At 34.6% G+C, this 14,923-nt stretch overlaps 1 protein-coding gene across 1 annotated transcript; it reads right to left on the minus strand.

Annotated features, from left to right (window-relative positions):
* Nucleotides 1–5,525: 5,525 nt before the first annotated feature.
* On the minus strand, nucleotides 5,526–12,892 carry LOC111015921 (uncharacterized). Its single transcript, XM_022291112.2, has 8 exons — nucleotides 11,819–12,892; nucleotides 10,658–10,734; nucleotides 10,373–10,541; nucleotides 9,848–9,936; nucleotides 9,579–9,743; nucleotides 9,390–9,467; nucleotides 8,086–8,189; nucleotides 5,526–5,954 (listed from the first exon to the last, which is right to left on the minus strand). Exons 1-8 carry the CDS (start codon nucleotides 12,492–12,494, stop codon nucleotides 5,849–5,851), a joined length of 1,464 nt encoding a protein of 487 aa, XP_022146804.1. The 5' UTR covers nucleotides 12,495–12,892; the 3' UTR covers nucleotides 5,526–5,848.
* Nucleotides 12,893–14,923: the final 2,031 nt, after the last annotated feature.

The following is a 14,923-nucleotide window of genomic DNA, read 5'->3' on the forward strand; positions in this document are numbered from 1 at the left end:
AAAGGTATACTTCCATGAATTAGTGCTAATTTTGTATACTAGTTGAGAATGATCATATTGGTGTGGTTGCATTGTATTAATCAAAGATATATATATATATATATATATATATATATATATATTTTATCAGGATATGGACCTTTATGTAAAAACATAAGAATTAAATAAAGTCTTTAACTAGGGTGGATAAAGTAATTCATAGTATAGTAGAGACTTTTATTGCAACACATTTTAAAGACTTGAATAAGTTTGATTGAAGTGATATGAGTATAGTTCAATCGGTCAATGCATTATCTTACCTGTGTTGGAGGTGAATCCTCAACCGTCACGTGGCGTGCAACGGTTGGATCCTCAACAATACAAGTCACCTCCTTGCTAATGTGTAGTTGCCTCGGTCATGAATTCATGCCAAGCCGACCCTCTTGGGCAGCCGAGCTGACCAATTACCTTATTTAGACCACTTCGACTCAACCTGTTCTCCGACAGACTCCGCAATATCGCGCCGCACTTCACAGTAACCTTAAAGAGTCGTTGAGGCCTTGTCGGGGACTCCGCCTATAAATAAGACCATTCTACTTCATTTCAAGGTATGCAATTAACCCGATTCTCTCTCGAGTTGACTTGGACAACTACTTACTTCAGCATCGAAGTTTCTACTTTATTTTACAAGTCTTCTGCACGGCATCTGGAACTCTCTGTCCAGCTCATCCGAACCGATCTAAAGCTGGTCATTTTCTTGATCAAACAACCTCTATAACAATTGAAAGTTCAAAAATCTGAATAGAGTTAGGTGCTACTATTTATTATACTTTGCTTAGAGATGTTGATAAATGCAGGTAAAGTCATGAACCGTTTCAATATGTATAGACCTCTTAAGTTTTCCTTGTCCATTGACAATAATATTGGAATACTCAAAAGATTCGAGTGAGAAATCTCTCTATTTACTCATCTAAGTCTATAAATCATCATCTAAGTAGTCCAATTTGAACATGGTTCAAATTGATAAGATATTTATTACTATTTCAACTATTTATTATTCAATATCTCACCTTGTAGTGATTAATTTTCTAAGTCCACATATAACCTCGAGTCCAAAAAAGAGGGAAATGACTATGACCACGATCAAATGACATATCGTAGGAGTATATATATCTTTCTCATTCGTGTTATATATTTTTCGGACTGATAATAGACTCATGGGAAGTTTATAGATTCTTTTCCAATTTTTGCATTTTTCTTATTTTTCTAAAGTTTTCATTTGCTTTAGAATTTAGTTGCATTTTAATTTTTGTTAATTTATGTTACTTAAAGGTTTTTATATATGTTCTTTATTTTTTAATTTTTTCAAGAAAGAGATTGGACCATGAGTTTTTCAAGTCATAGAAATAAAAGTGATTAATGTTGGGTATATTTGCTTTCTTCACTTAATTGCTACTTGGCTTTTATTTCCAATTTTTTTACAAACTTTTATAAGCATTCAGTCTTTTCCCCTCTACATTTTTTTTATAAGATTCCCTCTACACATTTAAATAAACATAATTATGAATTAAAATATCTTACTTAAGTCTTGATAAAAAAAATTAATAAAAAAAAAAAGAAAAAGAGGAACTTGAGTGGTAGCTACATAATTACTTAAAGTTGTTTTTAAATATAATCATGGCATTGATAAATTTAGGAGATTTTTAGGGGGGAGAAGATGGACATAATAACAAAAATATGATTTTATTGTATTACTTTTTCTTAATCTCGATACAAACTTACCGTCTTATTTATGATAGACAATTCTTAATTAAGACATCTGGGAGCATACAAGTAATAAATGTCTCACTTACAAAGAAGAAAATCAAATCACTTACAAGCCATAATATGATCACGACGACAATCCTGAACTCGTTTTTCTTCCACGAGAGACCACAAACTCGTTTTCCTGGCACGAGAGGCCACGAACTCAATTTTCTGGTATGAGAGACCACAAACTCGATTTTTAGCAGGGAGAGACCCCAAAATTTCGAGGGAGAAATCCTCTATCAATCATTTCAAGCAATAGCTTTCCAAAAACCACTAAATCATTAGATCTTTTTTTCCTCATAAACATTGCCCTAATCAAAGCTTTATACGTATCGGTAAACAATCCCACCAGTGCGTCTTCTCAAACACATTCAACCCATTTTCTACCTCACCAACATCACAAAAATACCTAATGAAATTTGAAGAAAAAAAAGTCTCAAATATTTTAATAAAACCTACATTTTTTTATGTTCTAAGGAAAAACAAATTTAAAAAATGTTTAAATGGCAAGTTATGCCAATCAAACCATTTTTATTAAAAACCGAATGTTAAAAGTGATCTCCTTGTTTCAAAATATATAAAATAATAAAAGATGATCTCCTACAAATTTAGTGTGGAAGGTGCTCTTGAGTAATTAATGTCCAATAAATGTATGAAAGCGCTACTCTTCAATAAATTAATAATAACAATAATAATAATAAATAAATAATATATAGGATACTTTTTTTCTTTTTTGCAATTAATTTTGTTGTTTTTAGTTTTGATAGTACTACTTGAGATATGCTTGAATGGGCTATTTAGGTCAAATCCCTTTTAAAAGGGACACTTTTGGTTATTGAGTTTTGAGAAATGATTTTAAACCATTCTTGAACTCTTTTGACCATTAATTGATTGACGTGTGCGTGATAATTAAGTTGCTAATTTGGTAAAATATATTAATTTAATAATATCTTTGTGGTTGTAGTACTTTCTCTCTCTTTCCTTCTTTTCTTCATCTCTCGTTCTCACCCTCACCAAGGTAGGCTTGTTCCTTGTCGGACTTAGAACAAGGAGCACTTTCCTCATTCCATATTTGATAGGGAAAACCCAAGTTTTGAATGTTCCTCATCGGATCTCTCCTCACTGATCGCCTGTTGTTGCTGCCACTCCACTACCCTCACCCTCATAGAGAAACCCTCATCCAAATCTAGAATGAGGAATGTTACTCGTTCAAAATTTGGAAGATCCCCATTGGGCTGAGGAATGTTACTGGTCCCTAACGACATGGTAGCGACAACAATAGCAACACAACGACAACAGCAATAGCAGGTGAGGAGAGAAGCAGCTAGCGACTATGGTAATGTTTGTCGATGAAAGGGGAAGCGGATAAGGAGAGAGTACTCTATCACTACGAAAATATTATTAAATTAATATATTTTGTCAAATCAACAAACGGTCCAAAGAGTTCAGGAACCATTTCTCAAACCCCATGGACCGAAAGTGCCCCTTTTCTTATTTTTCAAGATCAAACATACACCTTACCTCGGAACCCAGGAGTATATTTTGCCCTATTAGTGATGTATTGCACTACTAATTCAATATGAGTGAAAGGAAAGTTGATGATAGCTGCATTTCTAGAGTTGATTAAATGTTGAGTCTTTTATTTGCTTAAAAATAATTTGACATAAAAGGGCAGTGAAGTATAAAAGATTGGACTTACACACCATTAAACTTCAAATGAAGTGAGAATTACTTTGATAGTTTTATTCCTTCCATTGTGTCTAAGTTGTAGGAGATATGCAAGGGAATGTCAAGGCTAATAAAGGTGCCAAATCCATATTCCAAATTCTAGTCTAGAAGGCCTAGGGCATTACATTCTCTACCATGTGTCAAGTGAGAGTCATTGCATCATGAGAAAATTTTGAGGGCTCAAAGTTTACTGTCTCAACAGAAATTAGACGATCTCCTCTAAATGCATTTCTACAACTCCTAAAATATAGAGCAACAGATAGAGATAATTTGAGGACTCCTATAGGGTTAACTTCAAGATTAGCAAGTTGTAGATTTTTTCTCGCCCTTTCAAAAGTTTCCTAGCACAGAGAATTTATTGGAGACTATTATAATGTGGCAGACAGTAATAGATTTATGAGAGAAAAACTAAGTTTATACCGGGTGGTTATTAAGAGACTTGAAAATTTTTAAATCTGAATGCAACGATTTATTCAGGAGCAACAACCACTTTTCCCTAGCACGACTAATGATGACAAGAGGTGGGTTGGAAGGAGTAGGCATAAGAGGCTTAAAGAGTTTGGGGTACAAGGCCTCCATTAACCTTTTGGGGAAGTTGAGCCAGCAAAAGGCCCACTAGGTTGGAGAAAGAACTCATGGGAACACCTTGGCAACCTACAAGAAGCTTCCCTTTTGAGGACGAAATATCATAACGTTTGAGGCTAAAGTGATCTAAACCATGGTTGTATTTATTACCTTCATCGAGTTTGATGCCAACTTCTACGAGAATAAAGCCACACAACTTTAGTTGAAACTTCCAAATATATCATATATATCAGACAATCCGAACATAGTTCAATCGATAAAACACCTATTACCATCCAAAAGATCATTGATGGTCTGAATTCTCTGTCATGCAATTGTTGGACGCAAAAACAAAAAACATCCATAAATATATTAATTGTTTTAACGAAGATAAGACTCTTAAGATTACTAACCTTCAAAGAACTTATCAATTAAGAGACACGAACAAAGTCTAAATAGGTGTCTACCAACAAAATCAACAGAAACTTATCAAGAGCAATAATGTAGATAGCATCTCCTCTAGACGAATCTTCCTTCTCTCGCTTTTCTCGTCAAGAGATCGAGAATAAACACTCCGCCCCATTTTTAGCGACAAGGTTAATTGCAAGGTACAGTACTAGAAAGCTTACTCTTTTGATCTCACCTTTCACCACATTGTACCAATTGAAGAGGAAGACAATGTAGCCTTTCATGTGCTCCCTACAACACAAGCTAAACAAAATAGAGAAGCTTAGTACAGAAAACAAATGGTGAAGTACTTTGTCCAAAAGATAAAAATTTTAAGAGTTGGACCACAATTCTCTCATTGTTCAAACCCTTTGCCCAAAAGATAAAACAAAAAAACAAAAAAGTTGAAAAGTAGTTTATGCAATATTCCTCTTAACCTGATACAACTCCAGCTGCTGCTAACTGTTGCACAGAAGTTACTTCAGCTCACACCAACAGTTAAAATTTTGATGATTTCATTGCGTCACTGTACCTAATAGACACTAGACAGAACCAAGAAACATCTCAGAAACAGCATATTCAGGTGGTCATAAGACACTGATGTCTCAAACTTGTAACCCGTACGACAGTACATGGAGCAACAATTACTTGACATAATAAATTTTCAGAAATCATAGTCATTTTCTGTGTTTTAAATCATCACTGCAGACAGAACGAACATCACATTCAATTCACATGGCAGCTATTCACAGACCTGAATTACAGGAATTAATCAGCTTCAGCTTCACAGTTATTCTTCACGATTACTTGACATAATAAATTTTCAGAAATCATTGTCATTTTCCGTGTTTTAAATCATCACTGCAGACAGAACATCACATTCAATTCACATGGCAGCTATTCACAGACCTGAATTACAGGAATTAATCAGCTTCAGCTTCACAGTTATTCTTCATCGATCTTCATATAAATGCTCATTATTACGCTGGAATTCCCTCTAGTTAAAAAATCAGATTTCATTGTATTCAATGAAGAAATAGGATTTTATTAAATCCATCTTCTGTTTGAACAACTAACTCGTCACAGTGACTACAAAGCATTAATATAATACTAATCCAGTTTTGGTTTAGACAATATCTTTAAACTCATCTGGATGTTTTTTTCCCCTCCTTTTCCTTGTTCTTTGTTCTTCTTCTTCTTCCCCCATGTGTTTCCATCTCCTGTGTTTCCATCTGATGAACAGTATCTTTCTTTTTTTCGTCAAACCGATAAAATTGTTATGTCGAGAAACGGAAAATTTTCGGTTAGTTCCATTTCTCGGTTAAAACAACTGGAAGAGTAAGCTAGTTGACCCATCACCAAATGTTCGAAGTTCTGCAGGCTTTACCAGTGCCCGACAAAGAGGGCAAGTTCTTTCTCTTTCAAACCTGAAAACAAGAACTCCAACCAGTGAACGGAAGTGCAATGGCATTTGTAACAGCTGAAATTAATTCCTAAACAGAGCACTAGGTTAGACACTTAAGGATCAAAATTTTCAGTCAGAAAAATTATGCTATTAAGAATCAAGATTTTGGGGGTTTGTCTTTTTTCTCCATCTCTTTTTTTTTTCTTTCCTTTTTGGTGGGAACCGCGGCACGGTCTCACAGTCAAGCGACCATCATCGACACACTAGTCAGCTAAGGCCAATCCCCTAACGCTAATAATAAGAACGATCTAATAATATTGTAATCGCTCTAATATTAATGACCACATCGTCATTTAGTCCTAAGAGTTACCATGATAAGATAACATGAGAATGGAATGGTAATGTTTTTTTTTAAAACAAGATACGAACTTTTCATTGATTAATGAAAAGGAACAAAACTGTTCAAAAATACAAATTCAGACAGGAGTGAGCAAAAATAAAAGAGATAAAATAGAATCCTCTCAAAGTAAAGAGATAAAATAGAATCCTATTAATGACCTTTAGTCGTAAGAATTACCATAATAAGATATACATGAGAACGGAATGGTAATGTCCAAGTATAGCAGGTGTTTTTGGATATGCAGAACACTCGAAAAATAACTTTCTATGAATATGATATGAATGAAGATATTAAGAGGGAAGTAGAAGGCCTTGTATTAAAGATTTTAAAAATAAACTGAACTCCTTCCCTCGATCCCTGGTAATACCATTATCAGGCGTTTCATTGTTTGTATTATTTTTAGATAAGTGAGAAGTCTGCAATCGTTCCTAGAAACAAAATCTTTAACAAGATTTTGACTGAGAAGTTAGTGCCTTATATTTTTTTAAGGTTTACAATTAGAAGTATCTAAAAAATCTTGAATGTCAACAAGTTGGCTTGTAAATCTCTTTTAAATGGCAGTCAAATTTCTAAATTCTCCAGAATCTTCCATAGATGGAGTGTGATACATTTCTCACCTTAGGAGGGATACTTAAAATTAAAATCTTTAAGAATGATTATTATAACCCCAAACCTCCAAATCCATTAAAAAACCAACTCTGCAAGTTGCCATCCTATAAACTAGAAAACCTAGTCTTGTTCTATTTGTTCATTGCCCTGCATGACCACTCCACCAGTTGACTTCAGTAAAGAGTGCAGAACAAATTCAAAATCTTGCAGAGAGAAAATACATAAAGCAAAAACTAGCAATTAAAAGCATATATTATTATTTGAAGTTTAGAAAAACTGTATGGTGAAAAGAAATGCAAGTAGCTAAATTATATAATTACTATTTCTTATGCATTAAATTTTCATGAACCAATGGAGTGTTGAAATTGTTTTCAAGGCAAAGATTGCAGCTTGCAGTGTAAGCAGTTTCGTTTCAACATCAAACTTCGGACTTTTCTTTCTTTCTTTCTATTATCAGGAAACAAAAAAATTTTCATTGACATCTAACTTTTAACTTTTCAAAGTATAATTTCTTGTAGCCCAAGAATGAGGGAAATATTGACCTTAATTAAGAATTTTGACTCAAGTGTCGCTGCCTACTGGTTATATTGAAAGAAAGAAGTTTCTCACGTAGGATTAGTCAAAGACACCCACAATCATCCCCAACAAAAAAAAAAAAAGTTATAACATTATCTTTGAATCTTTACCTATTTTATCTGTTGAATTTGATTATATGCATGCATGCTGGTGACAGTTTTGGGTTTATAATTGATATTATTAATGAAGTAGGAATCTCACTCCCGTTTATCCTTCTCAATCCCAGTACCCCTCCAATTTATTGCTGTCCTATACCCCCACTTTTCTCTCTTCACCCTCAATTGCCTCGTTTGCTCTAAAACAGCTTCATTCTTCACACTCTTATACTACTGCCACCATACAAGTCGAAACACGACAAGAGGCATAATATTGCTCCAGTTTTTCTCCAAGCTAATTGCAAGATTTCTGGCTCATTAAGAAGTTGATAATTACTACAGTGCCTAAAAGTTCAAATTAGAATGCCGTCTCCATGCTATAATCTATCATCGGTCCCACAGAGGTCTGATATGAATGGTAAAGCATCAGCAATATACAGAAAACACAAGAAAAATGGAGTTGTCATACTGACCATTCAGAAACACAATCTTCACAGAAGATGTGCTTGCAACGTAACAGGATTGGAGCATTCATCTTCTCCTGGCAAATAGCACAGAGATCTCCCGCAGCATTTACCTGCAATGGAGTAAAATAAAGCATATGAAACTTAATGCAATAGAATTAATGTATGAAGTTTCTATTCTTTTATCATCAAATGCAACATAAATAATTTATCAGGATGGAGACGTGACATTTTATCAATCACATGTACATAGCAATACTAAAGTCGACAACTTTTCCTGGTTCAATGATAGGGACACTGCAGGAAATTGCTTAGTGCCAAATCATGAAAATGATTTTGCTTATCACTTGATGCATCAGAAAAATGGGGAAGAAAATACCAAAATCAAAAGAGAAATTTTTACTTGTACCCCTAAAACTTTCATCAGAAAGGCAATTCTTTTAAGATTAAAAAAAACTAAAATTCCATCAACAAATAAATTCCAAAAAATGAGAAAGATACTCAACCAAATGAAGGTCAAAAGATATTTTAAAAATAGCCACTCCAATAGCAAGAATCATAAAGTTAAAGTAACAAAGAGGAGGCTAAACAATTACATGATAGAATGACCAGCATGAGTTCTATAGGTACTGAAAACTACATTTAATTCTTTACATGCATGATCAAGTAAATGACACCCTGCCACCCTGGTTGTATTCAGTTCTATTAATCCATCCTAACATAGTAATTTGGCTTAGCACGACTAGTAAAACATCCCAGAATAAGTAATTAACAGTATATATCAATGTGCTACTTCCTTGCCCTAGTAAAACTAGGAATAGGAATGCATAAAACCCAATTAATACTCTGTTTACAAATGTTGCATGGTAAGTTGAATTGACAAAATTGGCTCTAAAGATGGCGTATACTTGTCATATAGTTATATGTGAAAAGTAACCATGTAACTTCAAAAGGCACAAAGTTAATGTCCCGTCTACAATGAAAGATAGGGTGACATTGGTGTAATTTATCTAAAAGAAAATCTAGGTCATTTCTCCCACCACATCCAGTAGGTTAATCATACCATCACAAATTCTTTAGAAAGCAACAAATGAATCCACGTAACAAGAATTACAAGGCAGTATGACTTCTAACATTAGGGAACAAGAAGCATTAAAGGAGACATTCAATAATTCCAAAGTCCTTGTGTCGTTTTGTTATTTTGGGGATAATTATTTGGAATGAGAAAACAGTTGTTTAAAAGTAAGGAAAGACAAAGCTCTTTCAAAATAGATGCCAAATGAGACTACAACAGACAGAATAAGTGTACTTGCCTGTTCTGATGTGGCATATGATCCATAATGAACTTCTTTCCGTGACAGGGCCTTAAATGCAGCAACGAATGATTGAATCTAAAGATAAAATAAGGAAAAAATATAATGTGGTTTCCAAGAATTATGACATAAAACTAAATCTTTAAATGCTGATCCGTGATTATAAATATTCATGTTTGAAAAGCATACCTTCTCAACAATAGACGTTAGCTTGAAAGTTAAATATAATCCTGTTGTCAGCGATGAAAAGAGGCTTCCTTGATCTTTGTTCAAGAAGAACCGGTACCATACAGGTGTTGGTAATAATGCACGGTACAACAGAAGAGTGTATTCCACGAGAGTTAAAATTTGACCCTAAAACATGAATTATAAACAGTCAAAGAACTAAAACAAAGTAACTGTCAGATATTTCAATGATAATATCATATAACTAAGCTAATTTCGAGATGTCATAAAACCTGTCGACGAAAATTATGGCCTCTGCCATTCTTGTAGTAAATAAGCAGAAAACACTTGAGAGCCATTGCAACCTGCCTCGCCATTGTATCTGACAGCACAAGCCCAAAGTCAATGCCAAATGAGTAATAAGTATAATAAAATTGATCACAGAAAATTGTGAGAGAAATACAACAGAAAAGTCAGAATAAGAGGAAGGTGTAACCATCTATAAAAGCAAAAGAAAATTAACCTATCATTTTTTTATTTTTTGCCAATTATCCTGGTTCCTACCTTAAAAGCTATGGTCGCAAGATGCAAATAAACAGCATAAAGATAATAAACCATCTTAGGTCCTTGTTAAATTGCCACTCAGACTAACTAATTAGAAATTATAGACTCAGCACTGTGATACTTACAGCCAGACTAGGACACATAATAGGTGGACGATGATTTTTACATACATCTTCTGGAACTCCGTTCCATATGTTAATTCAATCACTATATCTACTGCAACTATATAGGCTAGAGCACGGAAAAATCTGTACCGTTAACCAAAATGATGAACAAGGCATGCCAAAAAGGTGGTACTGTCTTTGGTGGAAGCATGACCAGTGGGTACAGAAGATCGTCAGTATGAGACCACCAGTAAATTCCAATTACATGAACCAAAAATGCGATAGAAGTACCAGCAAGGACAGAAATTTTCCTCTCTCCCTAAAACACAGAATAAATTCTTCAGTATATATTTCTCGCAAGTGTATTCCCACTGAAGTTGAAAAAGAAATGAAGTTCTAAAAATAAGACAAAGTCTGGGTTTAGCTTTACACCACCTTTAGAGCAGTCTGTTTCTTGACAATATCGTTTGACTTATACATAACAGCTGATATCCAAATTGTGATGAAAAAACCTGTAAATATCAAAGAAATAATTTATTACCAATCAGACAAATGTTACAGCAAGAGAGTAAAAGGAAGAAGACAATTAAATAATAAATAAAACGACCACTACTTGTCCTCTTAATAACACCCAACAGTGGAGTACTGTAACTCCCCTTGGTAAGGTTATGGAGGAGGAGGATAATTAATGTATACGTCGACTACCAAACAAACGTGTCCGTCCCAAGTTCTATGGCAAAGCAAAGTGACATCTCCAACCATTTTTTTTTATGAACAACTTTCCCACTCCCGTGAGCTGCCCTTCAACCCATGTGCTAGTTTTAGAAGCCAATTTGTATGTTATCAACCATATGTTAATCCAGTTATTTTTCTCCATCAAAATTAAATTCTATAAATTTGATAGTTCTAAAGTTGAGAAACTTCGATCTTTAAATTCTTGGCTGATTTTATCACTACATATTACAGCAACGATCACTTGCAAGAACCCTACACAATATACTACAGTAGCTTTTACTTTAAAAATAAAAAATAAAAAATAAAATAAAGAGAGACAGAGTCAGAGTCAGAGAAAAGTTGTATTCAAAAAGAACAACAGACAGCCTATGGTTCGGGTGGAGATCGCCCCCTCCCAGAAAACTACAATAACACCTTCCAATCATACATAATCATGAGGAGGCTATAACTACACAAGAATTCTTTGCATTTTAAACACCACCCAGTGCAATTTCAGTACTAAAATCGGGAAAAACACATCAAGTGAAATTTTCCACACCATTATTCCACCAATGACCAAACCCTATTCACTACAACAAGCTATAAGTTAGTTAAAAAGCATAGGGACTAACGGGACTGAAAATCTAATAGATCCAACGGAAGTCCTGAGTATACAATGGCCAGCATTCTCACTAAAGTCTAACGAGGACTAGTAACCAAACTATCAAGTTGGTTTTGTAAATATTCTATTCCAACAGCAAATAACACTAGTATGAAATTTGACATCGAAAATCTAAAATCTGTCAAAGCAGTGGCAAGTGTTAAAAGTAGTGAAATTCGAAACTATTATTGGTCTAACAAGAAAAAGACGAAAGAAAGCACCTTCTAAATGCTGACGGATAAAGACTATCAGCAGTAGCAAAGAGAATGGAAGAATCTGTTCAATCCATCTGGCAACCTGTTGAATATCGTATCTCTGATAAGACGAGTCTCTATTGACACTCTCCTCCACGCCATTTCCAGATTCTCCGTCGACGCGACTGCTTCCAGATTGAATAGATGAAGAAGCGGTGGGCACCAAGGGAACACGTTCCTCATCAGGGGATTCCGGCTGATCCCCGGAAACAGAACGTCCGCTATTTTGTTCATAACCAGCCTGTCCCACCAGAGCCTGAGATGGCAGCAAGCCACTAGAAGAAGGATCTTGCTCGCCAGACCCAATAATCCTGATCGAGACCTCCCCAGAGGGGCTGGAATTACCGGATGAGGTGGTGGCAGTAGAAGAAGAAGAAGAAGAAGAAGAAGGAGTGATCAAGTGATTATGATTCTGAGAAAAAACTCGCAAATCAGGCGTCGCAGCGCCGTTGACGGGGACAGGCTCGGATTCGTGACGAACAGCCCTGGTGGGCAGAATCCCGGAGTAATCCAAGATGACGGACAAAGGCGAACGGAAGAAATTCATCGAAGGGAGAGACAACCCAAATCTGGAGGAGCTACGAGCAGTAGTGGGTGACGAAGAATTGGAGAAAGGATCAGAATTGGAAGCCGAGGTCTCCATGATTTCGACCAAAAGCCCTAATCTTCGACCTCCCCCTCTGGCACAACCTTTACCAAATTCGGCCCCCTCGAAATCCCACCACCAGAACAACAAAAATTGGAATATTGAATGATGGGCAACGAAGAATGGGGCCTGAGAAGCCGGAAATGGCGGTGAAAACGTCAGAATCCGGCGGAGGGAGAGGGTTGGGAGGGTCGCCGATGGGATTTGGGGAAGAGAAAAAAGGGAAAATGGGGTCAGGAAAAGAGAAATGGAGGAATGGAGGAATGGAAAATGGAGATATAGAGAGAAGCAAAGGGGCAAAGGGAGTGCGCGTGGAAGGAAGGCGATTCGAAAAAGCACCAAAGAAAATACGACTAATTCAGCTCAAAGCCTCAGCCTCCGCCTCAGCAAGAGTCGGTGACACATATGTAGGAACCAGACCGTTGAAGTGTTGGTCAACACAAACATATAAAAATCAAATAAACATCAAAACTTTGCCTTTCTTTCTAAAATGCACTTTCCATGGAGTGGATCACAGCTTTTGGTCAGAGATATATTTTAATTATTGTTAAACTATGCTAACTTTAACCAAAAATATACTTATTTAGTTGTCTAACAAACAAAACAATATATATATATGCATACTTATTTAAATGTCAACAAAAAAAAGAATATATATATATATACTATTTTCTTCGCAAGCTGACCTTTCATATTTCAAAAATATGTTTGAGCAAAAAATTAACGTGTCAAGATCTAGAACGATGTAAAAGTTAACATAGAAGTTTGTCTAGAATAACTGGCACTACAAAATAAAATTAACCTTTAACGTGGTCGATTGTAGGTCTGTCGTCAAAGGTCAAATTTGTGGTATTTCTAAAACGTTTAAAAAATGTCAAGGGTAGTATTAAAACTTTTGAAACGTAAGGGGTATTTTTGTAATTTAGTTTAAAATAAAATAAATAAAATACTTACGGGTCGATGGTCCACACTTATGTTATTGCTGACAACTATTAAAAATCAGACGATTCTTCATTTTTAAAAGAATAGAAAAAATTATCTCCTTTTATGTACTTCTCTATCCTACTTGTCAAAACTTTAATAGTGGCCACTAAAGGATGAGAGATGATTGGTCAGTATCTAAGTTTTGTTCTAAAATACAATAATGAAAAAATGAAAAATGTGTTTACATTAAATGTTAAATATATATTTTAGTTCCGTGCTTTTTCAATTTAGTCCCTATTGTTTAAAAAGTTTCAATTTATTTCATTATATTTTAACATTTTCCAATTTAGTCTTTTACATACAGTGAATGTTGAAATTATGATAAATCTAAACAACATATTAGTTAGTTCATTGGAAAAAAAAATAGAGGGAAAAAAGTTATCAAGAGAATAAAACTAGAAATTTCTACCAATTTCTTCTAAGAATCGGAAACTTTCCTTTCTTAGATGATATTTTTCCTCCCGTAAAATTTCGTCAATTGACTAAGTACGGTCTCATTAAATTTATCATCAACCAATTTAACATTTACCAACGGTGAAAAGCTAAATCAAAAGATGTTAAAACATAAGAAACCAAATTGAAACTTTTAAAACAATCGGGATTAAATTGAGAAAAACACAGCATTAGGTACTAAAACATATATTTATCCTATATTAAAGTTAGCCCTTGGACTTTTATGGTCTATTTACATCTTCGTACTTCTAAAAATTTATAACAATTCTCTAGATTTTGATGTTAGGTCCATTTAGTCCATGTACTTTAAAATGTTTCCGATAAATCTTTAAACCTTCAATTATGTAGGTTTATTTAAGTTTTGTATGGCAACTTTGACGTCAGGTAGGTTACATTCAAGTAGGCAGGTCAGCTTTAAGTATATAATTGGCAAACAAAAGAATCACACGAGTTTAATATTTTCATAAAAGTAAATGGCAGAGACTCATTAGACAAAAAAATTGAACAATTAAAGATCTATTATAAACTTTTTAAAGTTAATTAGTATTAATCTAAAAGGTGTATTAGAAAAATTTGCCACCTCTTCTAACGCATGTTATTCATATACACTCTCAAAAAGCCATATTGTTTATTAAAAAATTAAAGGCCAAAACAAAAATTATTATTTTAAAAAAAGTTCTCAGTCGTTTTAAAAATTTAGAGACGAAACTGAAATAAATTTTAAAATTTTAAAATCTAGAAATTCAAATTGAAGGAGTAGAAAATATACGTCAAAATGAGTATAGCTCAACTGGTTATGATATGCCTCATAGGATCTAGGGTGCTGTCACACGTGTAATAAATTACTTTCGGCGACGAAATGGAGATTTGGTCGCCGAAACCCTGACTTTCGGCGAAATGTACTTTTCATCGCCGAATGTCAATCTAGAACCTTCGTCAAGGTTCTGGAACGTGCTTTTAGCGGTAGTCGCCGAAAGCTGTTACTTTCG

The sequence above is a fragment of the Momordica charantia genome, assembly GCF_013281855.1.
Source record: "Momordica charantia cultivar OHB3-1 chromosome 9 unlocalized genomic scaffold, Mcharantia_2.0 BLBB01000009.1, whole genome shotgun sequence".
Lineage (NCBI taxonomy): Eukaryota > Viridiplantae > Streptophyta > Magnoliopsida > Cucurbitales > Cucurbitaceae > Momordica > Momordica charantia.

Excerpts from the sequence above, each read along its gene's own strand:
- LOC111015921 (XM_022291112.2), bottom strand. The coding sequence starts at position 12,494 with ATGGAGACCTCGGCTTCCAATTCTGATCCTTTCTCCAATTCTTCGTCA. Across the intron at positions 10,735-11,818 it reads TATCCGTCAGCATTTAGAAG|GTTTTTTCATCACAATTTGG; the intron begins GTGCTTTCTTTC and ends TGATATTTACAG. Across the intron at positions 5,955-8,085 it reads GAAGATTGTGTTTCTGAATG|GTTTGAAAGAGAAAGAACTT; the intron begins GTCAGTATGACA and ends TCTTGTTTTCAG.